This window comes from Aptenodytes patagonicus, chromosome 10, assembly GCF_965638725.1.
Source record: "Aptenodytes patagonicus chromosome 10, bAptPat1.pri.cur, whole genome shotgun sequence".
NCBI lineage: Eukaryota > Metazoa > Chordata > Aves > Sphenisciformes > Spheniscidae > Aptenodytes > Aptenodytes patagonicus.
In genome coordinates, this window is record NC_134958.1 from 20,175,975 (window position 1) to 20,192,563 (window position 16,589).

Genomic DNA, 16,589 nt, shown 5'->3' on the forward strand with positions numbered 1-16,589 from the left:
AAAGACAAATATGGCATTAGTTAATAAGTTATGTGGTTAATTTAGGTAGTAAAAGTCAAAAAAGGCCTATTTTGTCATTCACTTAAGAAGTTAAATAAAGCAGCCCTTCTTCCCTCATGTCCTTTGCTTCCCAAACAAAAAAAAGCCACATACTCCCCATGTAAAAACATGGGTTTAAAAAAGCCTCCGATAAAAATGATGTTCCCAAAGTCTGTTGAGAGTACCATCTTTAAAAATAATTTCAGTAACTTTAAACCTTCTGCTTTGACTTTTGGCTTGATTTTGCTGCCTCACTAGGTACTTTACACACTTGCTTCTAAAACACGACCATATTTCAGACTCTAACTGAAATTCCTAAATTAGATGATTTATCTTAATAAAGATAATTCTTACTGGATGAGACATTTTGATCTTCATAGATAACCAAGATCCTTTCAGCCAGAGTATCAGTTACAAAGCTAAGAACTGTCTTACTACCATTGTTGATGTATGCTTTTTTTTTGCATTTTTATCTCTGTTGCTGGTAATACCCATATTCTATGTACTTTTCCTTTCAGTTTTAGCAGGTCTGTGCCCTCTGAAGTCTCATCTGTTTAATGAGTGGGGTGTTCCTGCATTCCTATAAAACTTCAAAAATTTCATCACTGCTCATCTTTTTTAATAACTTCTATCTTTATAGTGGACATGCGTAAATTATACCTGCTCTATCTAACATTATCCAATTCAACTTTTTTTTCCTTCTGCCTCTGACCCTATCTTGATATCCATGAATCTCTCAAGAAGGTCCTTGGCAGTCCAAGCTGTTGGGCTATAGCAGTGTTTAACTGTACCTGTTCCCATCAAGTCTTCCATACGTATCTTAAATCTGCAGCTGACGGGATATGTATGCAGTACCTGTCATAGGTACTGCTGGAATAGAAGATACAAAGTGCATTGTTTGTACCGTGCAAGGGTTTTTTAGCTCTAAGTGATCAATGACTTACCAATTCTTCCTTTGTTTTGTGAATTCTGGGACACTCTGTATGCTTGCTTTTCACGTAGCAGCTCTTCTGTTGTAAACACAGTGGTATGGCCCCCAAAAGTCTTTTATTTCTTCACTCTGAATAACCAGTTCAGTATAGACATCCAGATCAGTGGGAGCCCTAAAACTTTAAGAGGCTTTTTTAAAAAGAACTGGCATTTCCATTTCTCACTGGACAGTCATATAGGTCCATCTGGATGAAAAATTACTGAACAAAACCAAACCTAACCTTTTTAGCCTGTTCTCATCATCACAACTGAAGCATAGTATATGAATAGCGAACAATGAACTTTAAATCGTGGTGGCAAGGTAGTATTGGTTACATAGGATTTTTTTTAATAGGGCATTTTTTTGACCTTTTGGATGCTTAAGATGCTAACTTTTGGATGAAGCGAGCTTCCCCCCACCCCCCCACCCCCGACAGCAATATTCAGTTAGTTATGTTGGTTAAAGACAGCATTTTCTATGTTTTCTACATCTACAAACATATCAGATTTACAGGCAGGAGATTCAGGATGATCTTTTCCTGTTCTGAGGGGTTCCACTTTCAATTTTTTTGGGGTCTTGCCTATTAAATGATGCTTTTGATAAGGACTAATCACGTCATCTCATATTAAGCACTGGGCTTCTGAAAGAATAATCAAATATTTGTATTCCTAAACCACCTTCTAAATGGGAAAATCTGGTGTTCTTACCCATTAAAACATGTGGCAAAGGTTGTTTTTTTCTTTTTTTTTTTTTTCTTGTGCAGTAGAAAGCCATATGCTGCACATCCCAGAGACCTGAGCTTCAAAGTAGATGACAGATGCACAAATCTCCCATTGCTGCATTACAGGTTAAGTGAGTATGGGGCTGGGTCCTTGGGAGATCAATGCAGCCATTTCTGTTCCATATCTAGCCATAGTTGGAGTGTGAAATACAGAACAATTCCTGTAGTAGCAGGGAGCTGCAGCTGGTCAGGTGATATCCTGGTGTAGGATCCACACTGGAGCTGCTTGCAAGCTACTTGAGGGCCACCTTTTGGTCTGTATTAACTAGGGCTTTAATTTAACAATTGGTTCAATGGAGCCTGTGGTCTGCTACTCAAAGGAGGAGAGCTGTGACTGTGTGTACCTGTTTTCTAAGTTACGCCATCAGTTGTCATTACAGATGATGGTAAACTGAATTATGGAACTCGCCCAGATGAAAACTAACCTGATCAAAAGAGAAAAGGATTTGGTCATGACTCCTCAGTGGCAGCACCTACCGTAGTTTCAGCTAGCTGTGAAACTGTAGCCTCAACTTGAGCCTGTTGGCTGATTTTAACATTAGCTGCTCACCAGTTGCACATTGGCTTGAAAGGAATATGTTCTCAAAGCAGCTAAGTTAGTGCATTCTGCTTAGAGACAGTCAGTCTATAAATAATCCTTAAAATAAACAAACTGCTGTCTGTATCAGTAGTGCAATTTTAATCTGTTTCAAAATTATTTTAGATGAAACTGAGTTACCATCAAGCGTAGCTTATTTTACATTCAAAATAGAATGAGAGGTAGACGTAGGTTAATTTCTGTGCACTTTCATAGAGCTGTAGTACCTAGGTTGTAAACTCTAAAAGAGGTTCTGCAGGGACCCAGCCCTTGTAAAGTTGGACTGTTGTGGTAATTTTACTCATGTCAAGCAGTAATAAGTTTCTACTATTGTGTTGTTTTATAGTCTTTAAATTTGGATTGAGTATTTTTGGTGTTTAAAATCAGGCAATTCAAAGGCTGCTCAAAGCAACCTGTAAATTCTGAATTCAAAATGCTGAAAAGAGAATTTCACTTTGCAGCATCTTCTAGTGTTCATACTGAAGCACTGCAATGCACAGTTGTGGTGGCAGAACTCATAGGAGCACTGTTATGAACAAGTGGCTAAAGAGCACTGGATTCAAATCTTAGTATGATAATCAGATTACACTATAGGTTATTGAGCTGTCAAAAACCTTGAATGTTTCAAAGTGTAGGTTGGTCTAATTCTGATGATTATAAGTTGTATTCTGAATCCCTTGTTCTCTTTTAAATAGAAAGTAGTTTATAAGAAAGGAAGCTGTACTGTAGCTGAGGGACACATGCTGAAGGAAGTGGCAGCTTGCTTAGCATTATGAGCATTGATCTGATCTTGGTAGTAAGTTTCAAGGTGTTATGAGCAGGAAACTGCCTTATGTTATATATACACACGGCACCTGCATTCTTGATTGTCCTACCTACTTTAGCATCTATATATATTTATTTTGCCAGTGTAGTGTGTGTAAACTTTAAGAACCTTACTGTATTAGTATCTTTCAAGGTGCAAGATGCTGCTCTGTGTATCGTTGTGTAGGACACCAGTATTAGATTCTTTGTATGGGTGAATAGTAGGACGAAGAAAGGCCAGTTAACCTGAAGGAGCCTATGCAGCCTGCTCTGAATTTAATAGTGTTTTGTGGATTCTTACAGGCTGTCTAGAAGGAATAGAATACAGCTTTATCCCTTTAAATTGTGAAAGGATGGATGAAACTGGTTGCACTTGTATGTAAATCTAAAATAAATTTATCTTACAACTTTTAAAAAACGTTGACCTTCACCCTGGTGTGTTGCTTCATGTTAATCTGCTGTATTTTTGAATGGTCGCAATAAAAGACTACTGCGTCTTTAATTTACATAGTGATACAAGACATTGCTGAGATCATCTGAAAATGCCTTGCAGATGTTACTAGGGACTAAAGCCAGACGTTCAAGTTCAAAACGATTAGACTTTGTTCTTTTGCGTGAGGCTGTATGACACACTGGTGTGTTGCAAGTGTTCCCCACCCTGCCTTTTACACTGATCTTGTTTCCTACTTGGTAATTTCTTATGTTTACTGAAATCCTTCAAGAAAGTTCTAATATAAAAGCAAATTTCTGAGGCTTCATTTGTCATTATTCCCTTAAAAACACCATAAAAAAAAATAGCTGTGTATTCAATCCAAACCCTGCGATACCTACTGCTGAGAACAAAAAAAATAGTAATCCCTGGGTAAGCTTGTGGGGAAAATATAGGGGAACAAATTGATGTCCCTCAGCTGTTGGATGCATATGGAAAAGAACAAGTTTCTGGAAGGGTGTTGTCCTATAGGTCTGTCCGTGCTTGGAATCTGCATGGAAGATGTTGAAACACTTCAGCTTTGTTGATGTGTGTCCACACAAAGCTCGTGTGTGTGATCAGTGTGTGATCAGTGCTGATATCTGCATGTCTGTCATCTTGTGGTGAGCAAGGTGTGTAAATGAGCGCTTCAGTGTCCTTCAGTGCCGATTGCTTACAACTCTCCAAAGTATAATGAAAAGCACATGCACTGGCAGCAGCTGATTCTGAAACACGTACTGCTGCAGTATCTTGGAGATTACAGGCTTGTGATGGCTCTCTAAAATTCAAACGCATCCTTTGGACAATCAGCAGAACAATACAGCTGTTACAGCTATGCTATAGAAGTACTACTGATTACTAGTTCTGATGTTCATCTATGCAACTTAGTCGCTTGCTGTTCACAAGAAGCAAAGCCTATAGGGAGAAGTATTTTCCAAGTAATTCGCTCCCAGAATTCAACAAACTGAAGGTGAAGCATATTGGTTTTCAGTCACGTGCCTCTTCTCACTTCCTTTTTTTGAAGGTAGGTTACAAATCTGCTTGCTCATTTCTAAGTTGCTTTTAATTCAGCCTTAACTCCAAGTGACTGCAGGAAAATGTTTTCCTTTCCTTTTGTATATCTTGAAGACTTGTGTGTTGTGTCTTGCAGTAAAGAAGTTGCGAAAGTTTCTCCCTCTCCAGCTCTGCCCATTGAAAAAAATTAAAAACCCCCACAACCCCACATACACACACAGTAGGATAGGAAGGACCAATGCTGTGAAGTTGGAGCAAGTCCAGCTTGAAAGTTGATGCATAAATTCCAGTTGTTCTGACGCTGTATTGCTCAAAAGGGTAACAAGACTTTGTACCTTGACTCCTTTCCCTGTCTTCTAATGAATTCCTTTTTATTGTGATCTGTGTCCGAGGGTGGTAAGTGCCACAAAGGTTCTGTTTGTCAGGGAATCCCACTGGAAATATCTTTTATTTCCATTTAATTTTACTTCTTCCATTCTTACTTCAAAAGGTAAGATCTAGATAAGTAGGAAGATAACTTCTTTAAGAGGGTGGGGGTTTTTATTACATGCAGGTCATGCAAAACAGATCTCCTAATTTTTAGTTTGATAAGCAAGATCTGATACTGTGGTGCATCTTTTACATTCTTTGATAGATGGGTCAAAAATGAGACTCTTTCTAGCAAGCAAATCAGGCATTAGTTTTTTAGCAGCTGCTTTGCCAATTTTTTGGTGTTTAATCACTTTTTAAAATTCCCTTGGCTTGTATATTTAAAACAAACAAAAAACAACTAAACCATTTAAAATGCTAGTACATTGAGTACTAATTTCATTTTTTTTTTTTTAATAAAGTATTGCTTTGCCAGAGGTGGAGAAATACTCTACTGTGGTAGACACACAGGTTAGTGTATGCTATCAGAGATTGACATTTACTTGCATCCTGAAAGGGGCTGAGTTCCAGGCTGATTTCTTGCTACAGCTGCACCAGAAAAATGCTATTAAATATACAGACTCTATGAACTTAGTGAAATGCGAAACCTATTAAATCAACTTGAGTTAAAATCAACAGGAATTGTCATCTAATCATACAGCTTTCTCACATGTAAGGTCCAGCTGCTGCAAAGTAATGCTGAGCTACATGAAAAATTAACTTAAAATACTGGTTAACTGTGTAATACAGGTAAATATTAGGAATTCTAATATTTGCTTGCCAGTGGCTACTAAGTGGTTTGGTTTTTTTTTTTTACATTAATTTGTACGTGTTTCTTTTCTGTCTGTCTTTCATTATTTATATTATTCAAGAACATGGCCCTTCCAGTACCTTCTTGCTAGGCAGGCTGAAGACCAGAGCAACCTTTACCTGCAGGAAGTGTTTGCTGGTACTATTGCAACAGTTTTTTTACTCCAGCCAGAATACTTTGGTTTGGTTTCTTTGGTTTCTTTGTGCTGTAGCATTTTCTGCAACAGAAATTTTGTTTAAAAGAGTAACAAGAAATGCAGTTTAGTCCTGTTTAAAAGAGAAACAAGACAATCTGTAAGTCCAAACAGTGGTACTGTGTAGGGAAAAGTCGTGGTGGAGACCTAGCTGAAACTGATTCTGTAGCACTGAAAAACCTGAGATAATAGCTCTGATGACTACAGGGTTAAAATCACGGGTGAGGGGAGAACAAAAGAGTAATGGTGATTGATGCCTTGAGAGTAAGCTACTGTTCTAAAACCTAAAGTAGCAAAATGAACTGTTTCAGCATCTCTGCTTACATTCCTGTAAGAATTGCCTCCAACTAGTTTTGTTAAGGTTCATAGTAGAAAACCTTTGGTACTAAAGCTGGAAAAGGAACCTCTCAATATGTACTGCTGAGCAGTCCTGTATATTTAGTATTGTAATGCAGCTCTCTGAAACATTTCCCAATCTCTTTAAAACGATTGCATTACAGCTTAATTATGGGTAAAATCTGCCTAGGTTGGCTGGAATAAGAAGGAATGTGTAACTAGGGAGCTGAGTGGTAGAAGAAGTAGTAGCAGTGGCAGAAGAGCTTTCAGTGTGAGAGATGAACGTGACTTCTTGGCTTAAACCAAAAGAGGCCTAGGTGAGGCCAGTCTCCCTGGTGGCGGATAATCCCTGGTGGATAATTGGCTACGTGGTGGTGGACAATGGTATTACCCTAGCTGGTGAATTTTACTAGCTTTGTATGGTGATACAAGGTAAATACGGCAACACGCAACTCTCGCGGTTTTTTGTGTAAGTCTGTGTGTGGCACTAATGACACTGACTTTTTCTTAGTGTGCAGATTTCTCTGCTCAGTGTATTCTTTGAGAGAGTTTTGTTGGAAGCTATGGGAGAAAATACCCTCAGTAAAGTGAGGAGAGAGGATGCATCCCTGGCATAGGCAAGTTAGCAAGGATCTGAAAAGGATTTTGAAGAACAATAAGCCCTCAGCTACTTTTACCCCATGCTGCAAGGGAAATGCAAGCAATTACAGTCCTAACCAATGCACAGTTCGGGTCTCAGCTTGGACTTCATCCTTGCAGACTGCAAGTTTGTGATTCCTGCAATAGATGCTCTCGTATCCATATCTAATGTGTACTGATTTGCTAGGTGGACACCAGTGTGTCAGACTTTTGTGTGGCAACTCTGCTTTAGCAATTAAAAATAATTATCCTGTTAACCTTTGCATTCGAAGAATTAATCTGGGTCTGTGTTTTCTAAAAGCTTCTAAAACTTAACTTCAGATGGTCATCCAAATGTTTCTGGGCTTTTTCTCCCTACTGGAGAGAACAGCATTGCACGTTGCATTTTAAAACTGTGAAAGCTGTGTGATCCTTTGCAATCAAACTTTCTGATTCACGAATGATTCTTCTTTATTAGACGCAAGTACCTCTTCAAACTTTTGTATCCCAGTGTGGCTGTGCAAAATAAGAACTCATTGATAAAGGAACTTTCCGTGAATAATTACTTTTGAAATGCTATAGTCATTGGAGTGTTTTACATGGCATAATTTAAATTTAACTGTAACCAAAACATTCCTTGTACTTAGCCATGCAAGTGTACTTGGCAGGAAGTGGTAGCACATGTCACCAGGCTTGCTCTGCGAATGTTTGCAGCTCACCACTTCCTGTTACTGAAGTGAAAGAACAAAAGAAACGCCAGTTTCTAGTTCATTTTAGCCTCTAAAAAGTTGCAGTTGCATTTGTTAAACTTGTTAGTATCATAACAGAGGTATTTATGACCTTCCCATTTATATTCTTTTAGCTTTGAAATTCATCTTTACTTGAGAATTTTGGTGAAGTTCCTACTAGAAATCTTAAGTTCTAAGAAGATATTTTTTGTGCAGATCCTGAGTTTTAGAAGTGATCAAAGCAATGGTGGTATAAATCATTTTGGTGCTGCGAGCGAAACGACTAACCACAAGAAACCAGTCTGTGCAAGGCATGGATTGGTGCACATAGATATCTAACTGCAGTGTAAGCTTGCTTCTCAGAAAACCATCCCTACAGGAGTCTTTCACTGTTTATGCTGATGTGTCTTAGCTTCAGTAGTTGACAGTACATACAGAATTATCTTTAAACCACAGTAGTCTCTGAACCTAGTTTTCCCGATACTTGTTACACTTAATTCTAAGACATCAGGCCTAGACAAAAAGGAGCTTTTAAAAGTTATTTAATTTGCTGTTGTCCATGATACAATACTCTTTCCAGAAAAATCTGTGTTTGTGCTTTATAACCTTTGAGGCCAAAAGAAAATCTGTTCAGAGCAAAGGTCACTTGTTTTCAGACCTGAATGCAATTACCTGAGATTTCAGCAGGTGTTGCACCTAGTTAGGAGAAAAATCTTTACAACAAGGGAGACACAAAATCCTATCAAATGTAAAATGGAAACACTTGCCTAACTTCTGTTACATATAATACAGACTTTTTTAAAGTACACATCATTCTTATGTCATTTTTAAAAGAATGCGAATTAATGGAAGTATCTTTTTGCCTAGTGAATCTTGGGAAATTGCAATTGTAGCAGTAGTCATAGCATTTTAAATTAATGCAATTGGTTTCATATTCTGTTAAAAGTGCTGATGTGGTATTTCTGCTCATAATTTGTATTCTAACTAATGGGCTAAACTGCGTATCCATAGCACATCAAGATTAAGTGGCTGAAATTTGGTATTTTCAGTATATTAAAATATTAATATTGCATCCGAGAAGAATGAAAGTCAAATAGTTAATGAATGTCCATATTTCATATTCAAATACTACTTAGTATATTAAAAAATCCTGTAGCTTCCTGTTTAAGTGATGGATGAATTCTTAAAGCTAGAAACAGCATTTTCCCAATTAAGATACTCTTGATAATTGTCACTTAAATGACATCTGAGGAAAGAAGAAATTAAATAAATAAAATAACCTACCCCGACCCCCCCAATCTTTTACAAACCATGACTAAATATCAAGTAACTATTTAAGATTCAGTGAAAAAAAAATGGGCCAGTAGTTTTGAAACAGATTAATTGGGGGGTACATGGGGGTGGCTGTCCTGAGATTCAAAAAAATCTGGCAGTCACATAGTGGGACTTGAGCAGTCTCAATTTGAGCTATGTTATAGTATAGGTTTAGAGATGCGAAAGTTAAAATAGTTCAGGGTAAAGGCTAGTCTGTTTAGAAATCTCGGCTTTGATTCATAGATCCATTTGATCCCTCTAAACTTTAAAATATATTATTAAGCCCTTCTGAATTAGTTCAATTTTTTTTTTCCACCCATGGCTTAAAATCTGTCTTCAAAATCAGTCTCAAAAGTGATGGGTACCATGTGGCAGCGTAAGGGGAGGAAAGGAGAGAAGTGTTTTCTTGATACCTTTTGGAGCTTCCTAGAAAATCTAGGTTACTCCTAAACTGATGTTCTTGAAAAAGTCCCATGCGTGATCTACTTCAGCCACCTTCAGTAACTACCTGTATAGCTGTTATCTCCTCTGATGCTTTACTATTTACTGTGATGTCTGATTAGATTGCGTTAAACATCAGTTTTCAAAAGTAGATGCCAGTTTTGAAAAGGAACTGAGGGGTCATAGTATGTATTTTTTTCCTCAGAGCCAGCAGAGGTTCTAGGGAATTGACTTGAACTGCAGGGGCTAGTCAAAAGTTGAGAAAAATACACATTCAAACTAGTGACCTTATCAGTGTAAAATGGAAGAATTTTGAGAATAAATCTTCCTCTCATAATCTTGACTAACTCTAGCAATGAGTCTGGTCTATTTTCATTGTGCAGAGTAACTTACCCTTGACGTGTCAGATGCAGCTGAAAACCTTTGTGCGTCCTCAGCACTTCCTAGTGTTTGGAAGAAATGACAACTTCAGAATAATTCTTCTGCCTAAGTTTGCTCTTACCAAATTGTCAAAAGGAAACTGAACACTTCCTTTTCATTTCTTGCAAAACTTAGAGTATCTCTTTCTCTGGCAGGAATCGACTTTAAGATCAGAACAATAGAATTAGATGGAAAGAAAATCAAGCTACAAATATGGTAAGTATTCCAAAGTAATTTAAGTTTTCAGTGAGTATTGAATTAATCTTTAAGCAGGAATACTTCATAGCTTTTGAGCCTGGGTGTACCAGAAGTTTCATACCTTTTATTCATTGACTGTCCATAAGGTTTATGCTTTCTTCTAGCTTGCTCTTGGAGTGGTTCTGCTTCAGTAGCACAGGAAATAGCTTGTTCACATGCGAACGTTACAGCAACTTCCCATTTTATCAAAAGCTGTCCTCTTCAATGCGCTTTTAGCTATTCCATGTGGAGGGGAAGTATTAACTCCACAGCTGTAAACTAAAATATGTGACCTAATAAAATGTAATCTCCTCTGATACTTTGATACCCAGTTGTACTCGCAGAGGCACAGGTGAGTGATAATGCTCCCATTCCTTCCATGGTGGGTTAGTAGAGACTGAGCCTCCTGATAGCAGCAGATGGGTATTTTTGGAGTAGCATTATTACACATGCCAAACTCTTTAAATGCTACTGGTGATTGTAGGGCTCTTGCTGACTTCTCAAGTTCTAGAAAAGACAGTTGTGATACTTGCATGCAAGCCAGAATTCTTGTGACTAAGGAAGTAAAGTGCCAGAAGTGGTGGGTACAAATTTTCTGTCTGTAATAGAAGTCAAAAAGCTGTTTTTGTCAGGCCTTTGGGGTTCAGCTCCCCCTAGGTGTGACTAGTAGCCAAACACTTTGGTCCTCTTGTTCACTCACAGACAGATACTGCTTTGAAGTCATCTAGGATAAAATATCAGCACACTAAGGTATAGTGGCTGATTTTAATAGCTAACGGTACGTGAAAATGCACTATCCTAAAATATTTTACTGCTGCATGTCTTAATTTTTGTTTAATGCAGGACTCAGATGCATCAGAGCTGCCTTTTTTTAATTATTCTAGGGAAGGCTGTGTAATGCTGAGTTTTATTGCTTGCATGAAAATTTAAATGCTTTTGTGCCGTAGTTATGGTGCTGCTATAACCATTGATGTAAGTAGGATAGCTTGGGAGCAAGGAAGATGTTGAGGGCTGAAGAAACTTGTGCAAACAGCTTCTAAATGGTATTTTTTCATAATGAGTATCAATACATTGTTACTCTGTTTAAAAAGACATCTCTAAGTACAGAGGAGTATAAAGATCACCTCCAACAAGTACTTGTTTTCACTGAATTTTAGGGATACAGCAGGCCAGGAGAGATTCCGCACAATCACAACAGCTTACTACAGAGGAGCCATGGTGAGTGCTCTCACTTCAGAAAAATTAGGCACAACTAGTGTAAATGGTTTGCTGTTCTTAAGGTTATATCACGTAAGTCTTCAACTGGAGGATTGGATAATTGTGGCTTGAGATGTGGGGAATAAAGTTTGTGGTTTGGTTGGGGTTTTTTTTTTGTTTTGTGGTTCTTTGTTCTTTTTTAAACCTGCTGGTACTTTGTCTAGTCCTGTTTTTGTGATGAAACTTCAAGCCCTATTGTCTTTTTTAATATAATTAAAATTTCTGCAGATTACAATAAGCTAAGTTGCCAAGCTTTAATCAGACAAGGCAATCAATCCCTTTAAACATTTGAAATGTTTGAAAAATAGGTAATGAATTATTTTAATATTAAAAGTGTATTTCACTGAATTGCTTTTCCTTCAGCCAGTAGAGAATGCAAAATCTGGGCTAGATATACAATCACCTACAAAAGCTACTGTTACTTTTCCTCCATTAAGAATGACTTGAAGTCAAATAACTGACTTCGAGCCTGCACTCTTTGTGGTACAACTGCTTGTGGTGGTTCTTAATGCTGTGATTTGAGATACTTTATGTTGGGACACTGTTAATTTCAACTTGCTGATTACTAGCTATGCTGCTACTACATGTTCTTATTGCTCTGTATGAACAGATCCGTTCCATTCATAGGCTGGCTGTGGGTCCAAATAACTTCACTGTTACGGAATACAGATGGAGAAAAATAGTAATGGTTGTGGCTCTGTGTTAGAGCTTTCTAGTACTTAAAAAGGTTTTGGCAGTGACATGGTCTTCTCCCCACCTTGCAGTCCATGGCCAAGGACTTGTCTTTGTCCTATGAGGAATGATTGGAAAGGCAATAAGGAATGGAGGTGAACCTAGCAATCCGTCCTTAATGCAGCTGTCGTGTGATTTCCCATGCTTTGCTAATTGTTGAGAGCCCATGCTAGTATATGTACATAACTGTTTGAAAGAGGTAAAGCTTTGGGGAGAGCACCTAGCGTTAGCTTTGCTGTAAGTATCTACTGGCCCCAGCAGATTGGATCTCACAGGTTTGTCATCTTTGACTGCGTAAAGCTGCTGCTTCTAAACTTGACTTTAACAATAGAGTCCTGGTTGCTGTTGTAGTAGAATTTCTAAACATTTCCTGACTATAGACTAAGAATTTAAAACTTCATATAGGTGGTGTGTTTGACCTCTAACAGTGGCAAAAGATGTTAAGTAGTAATATTTTGGGTAAATTCTCAGCAACGGCGTAATGCTTTGAAAAAGGATTATAGGTGCATAAGTCGTATGTTAAATTTCTTGCAAGTGTAATCAAACCAACAGCATACATCAAAAGTCAACCAATAGTGCTAGCTCATCTAACTAGATTTTCTTAATTTTATTTAGGGAATTATGTTGGTATATGACATCACAAATGAAAAGTCTTTTGACAACATAAAAAACTGGATAAGAAACATAGAGGAGGTAGGTGCTTTGGAAAGTACTTCTTACTCGTGACATCTTATGACTTCCCTGGGACAAATAATAATCAAGTAATTATTAATTTTCATTATAGTAGCCAACATATATGGCTAAGTTAGACTGTGCAGTGAATGCAGCAGTGGTTATTAATGGGGAGAATATTATATTGTTCATTGTCCTGCCAAAACCAGGACATTCATCTAGGGATAGAAGGTAGAAAACTTAAGTTTCAAAAGTAAGCATAAAGTGTTTCAAAACTGTTCTTACTATATGACTTTTATTGTTCTTTTTTGCTTTTGGGTGTGTCTAAGGAATGGGAAGGAGCAAGATCTTAGGGTATCTACCTTTCACTGAGATGATGACAAATCTGTCTAATTTCAGTTGTTATTGTGTCGTATGTTTGCCCGATTAGAGATTTTTGACCTTTTCATTTGGTCTTGGGTAAGCTTCCTTCCTGCTAACTTACTGTAAGTTATTTAATGGGACATGCTGTCAAGTAGGGATAGGTCATTATGAAGTTAGAGGAGAAATCTTAATTTTAGTGAAGCTGTAGTTAGGTAACAGAATCTTACTTTTTTTTTTTTCCCCTTAAACATAAAATCCATGGGCTTTTCTTTAGTATTGTTCTTTGCCTCTTAAGCAAAATTCCTGTATTAGTGATCAATTTGATTCAATAGTGACTGGGCTAGAAAAGTTCTCTTGTTGAAGTTCTCCTGCCGAAGTGATTAGTACTTAAAAAGTCTTTTATTAATAATCTATTTTAAAAATGAAAATGTATCGCATAATGATACTCCAGCCAAATACCCCAGATGTCCATGCACCACTTTGAAGTAAAGTGTGTACCGTTATATTTCCAGAATAGCCAAATGCATGTGCGCAACCTGGTACAGAGCTCATGGTGCTGTGTTTGATCTGTACTAATACTCGGGCAAATTTAATCTAGGAGTATTTATTCCAACCTGTTTTAATATTTAAATATTAAATTGCCTGTTTCAAAAGTCAGTCTCTTTCTCAATAATGTCTTCACATTAGATAACTTTTTAAAAATAAAATACTCATTTGTGGATGAGTTTGACACATAAGTTTCTTTTAAATAATGATGCACTTTGTTTCTGAGAGGTTACTTTTTCTTCTTTCAGCATGCCTCTTCAGATGTAGAAAGAATGATCCTGGGTAATAAATGTGATATGAATGAAAAAAGACAAGTCTCAAAAGAAAAAGGGGAGAAGGTAAGTTTTGGTGACTTACCTTATTTAAAAGCCTACTTTTCTTAGGATTTTGTCTGCTAGATATTTGGTATTTTTTAGGCATATGAGAGATAATGGGCCTCAAACCTCTTGTTTCAGAAACTTTCATATATTATAGGATGCCAGGTTTGGTTTTTTTTGTCTCTAAATAGTGCTTGACTGTCTTCAAGTTTGAATAAACTTAATGGTACTGTTGGCTTGAGGGGAAGATCCTGTAAAGAATGTTGACCTTTGCTATAGCATGAAGAATTCTAAATCTCAATATAAGGCTTTGTATATAGTTTCATCATGTTGCACTCAATTCACCATGGTGGTTACTTACTCTTGTCATAAGTACTGTTATTAAAGCTTAAGTAGTTAGTTGTTCTGCAGAACAAACAAGCAAGTAAGAATACTATATAATCTATCATGTACACAGCTAAAGTAGTGCAGTTGCTAGTAACACAACTTATGGAATGATTATATGTAGTTATCTGGTCCATAAATCCATATCAATGAAGATTCTATCTTGATGTTCTTTTAGGTCCTAAATAAGTCTTTTTGTGAGCAATTAATCTTTGTGTGTTTTGAATTTAAATGAGGGTATGGCCTGTTCTAATATTTTGTCTAATTGTCCAGTAACTTTAATGTTTTTGCAAGAGAAAAGCAGAAATGAAGCTTGTTTGGTTTTGTTTTTAAAGCTTGCTTGCAGCATACAGCACCTGTGCTATTATGAACCTATGTGAAACATTCCTTTTAAAAAGGAACTTCAAAAACACTGAAAAACTTTAACCTCTCTTCCAGTTAGCAATTGATTATGGAATCAAATTTTTGGAGACAAGTGCAAAATCCAGCATAAATGTGGAAGAGGTAAGAGATGGGTGTTAAACTTAGGTATATTTCTTGAACTACTAACATGGAGGTGTGTTTCATGATCTACTGGGCAGAGCTACTGTAAAATCCAGCATATCTTTGTTTTCTGGTAATGTCTGGAATTGTTTTTTTAAATGGGTTTACTATTGTAGCAAACAGTTGCTTCAGATTTCTGTGCCTTGCTACTTAAATCACAAGTGCTTTTGGACAGGGAATACGTGTAATTTTAGAACAATGCTTTGTGCAGGAAATTGGATTCAAGATTCTTTACTTTCGGAATCATGTGCTACTGTGTCAAGGAGCCGTTAGGTTACTACTAAATATGTGCTATGCAGATGAGACTGGAAAATTTTTATGTAACCTGGAACATCAGCATAGACTGTCATAAGCTGATGTTAGAGGAGGGAGGCGGCTTATAATACTCTATCTATAGACTTGCAATCTGTTTTCCTGCAAATAAATTTTGTGCTAAAAACACAAGATCCCTATTTATGAGAGCATAAGGAAATAGAAGTGGAAGGAAGAGTGGCTCAACTCCAGTCTATCTTACCATGAATCACTCTTGTCATTTCAGGGAGGGTGGGGGGAGTATCTTAACTCTATGAAAATCATGGACAAGAAAATAATATGATATCAAAAGGCAGTTACATTAAGATTCATTCATTCAGATAAGGCAGACTTGTTCTTAAATGTTGTTCCTGTATCTAATCATCTAAAAGCCTTTCCATATGTATCGATGGGATACCTTTTAAAAGTCCTCCAAACATGTACTTAATTCAGATCATGCAGCTAACATTAACTAGGAGCTAAAGAGATTGTTGCTTTAAAATAACGTGACTGAATGCCATGCCAGCCGAGCATTTTTTTCTGGTTGCAGGATGTTTGTTATACAATATAGTTAGAATGGACTTACTTGCATTGTGCTGCATCTGGAATAGTGCTTGGCCTGATTTTCACAGTGTCATTATGATTCTCACAGCAGACAATGGAAGTGTGAACATTAGCAGCTAATACCAATGGTGGATAGCAATAGTCTCCTAACAAAAAATACCCATCTTCTTCATTAGTTCCTACAGATGGTTGACTTGCTCTTTCATGACATGCCCTGCAATTTCATTTTGACTCCTGTAGGTCACTAAATGTACAACATTAGTTTGTGCTTACTCTAAATGGCTTGGCTATCTGAATATTTTTTAAAATTGTCACATGAGTAGTGAAGAAAGCATTAAAAAATGCAGCTGGTATAGGCATTCAGCAAGTAACGATTTCGTCTTCTTTCCACCAAATGCTTAACTTGTGGGAAATGACACAGTTGTGATATTCTTGTGATCAGAAGTGAATTAATTTATTTTATTTGTTGTGATTTATTTGCATTAAATGAGCATCCCTGTCCTTGGATATATTCTGAACACAATGAGAGGGGAAATGTTTACAGTTTTTTACATTCTGGAACTGTCCTTGCATTGTTGATATCTCCAGATAGCCTAAAATCTTGCTTTTCCCTGCTTCTGGAGAATTGCAGAATTTTTCTGCTACAAAAGTTTCTTTGCTCCTTCCATACATTGAAGTCTGAGATGCTGAGATTTGGCAGAGTGATTTTTTTTAATTTTTTTTTTTTAAATAGGGATGTTGGAAGCATAAATAACATTAT

General features: G+C 37.1%; 1 protein-coding gene across 3 annotated transcripts in view; it reads left to right on the forward strand.

The window, feature by feature from the left end:
- RAB8B (RAB8B, member RAS oncogene family) overlaps positions 1-16,589 on the forward strand; it is a 31,405-nt gene that overhangs the window by 6,990 nt on the left and 7,826 nt on the right. For all 3 annotated transcript variants that reach the window (XR_012996200.1, XR_012996201.1, XM_076348387.1), the window contains exons 2-6: positions 10,079-10,139; positions 11,318-11,378; positions 12,765-12,842; positions 13,979-14,068; positions 14,870-14,935. Coding sequence is in view for 1 of the 3 variants with exons in the window: in XM_076348387.1 (XP_076204502.1) it covers positions 10,079-10,139; positions 11,318-11,378; positions 12,765-12,842; positions 13,979-14,068; positions 14,870-14,935 (356 nt within the window). In the remaining 2 variants the exon portion in view is untranslated. The remainder of the gene's footprint in view (positions 1-10,078; positions 10,140-11,317; positions 11,379-12,764; positions 12,843-13,978; positions 14,069-14,869; positions 14,936-16,589) is intronic.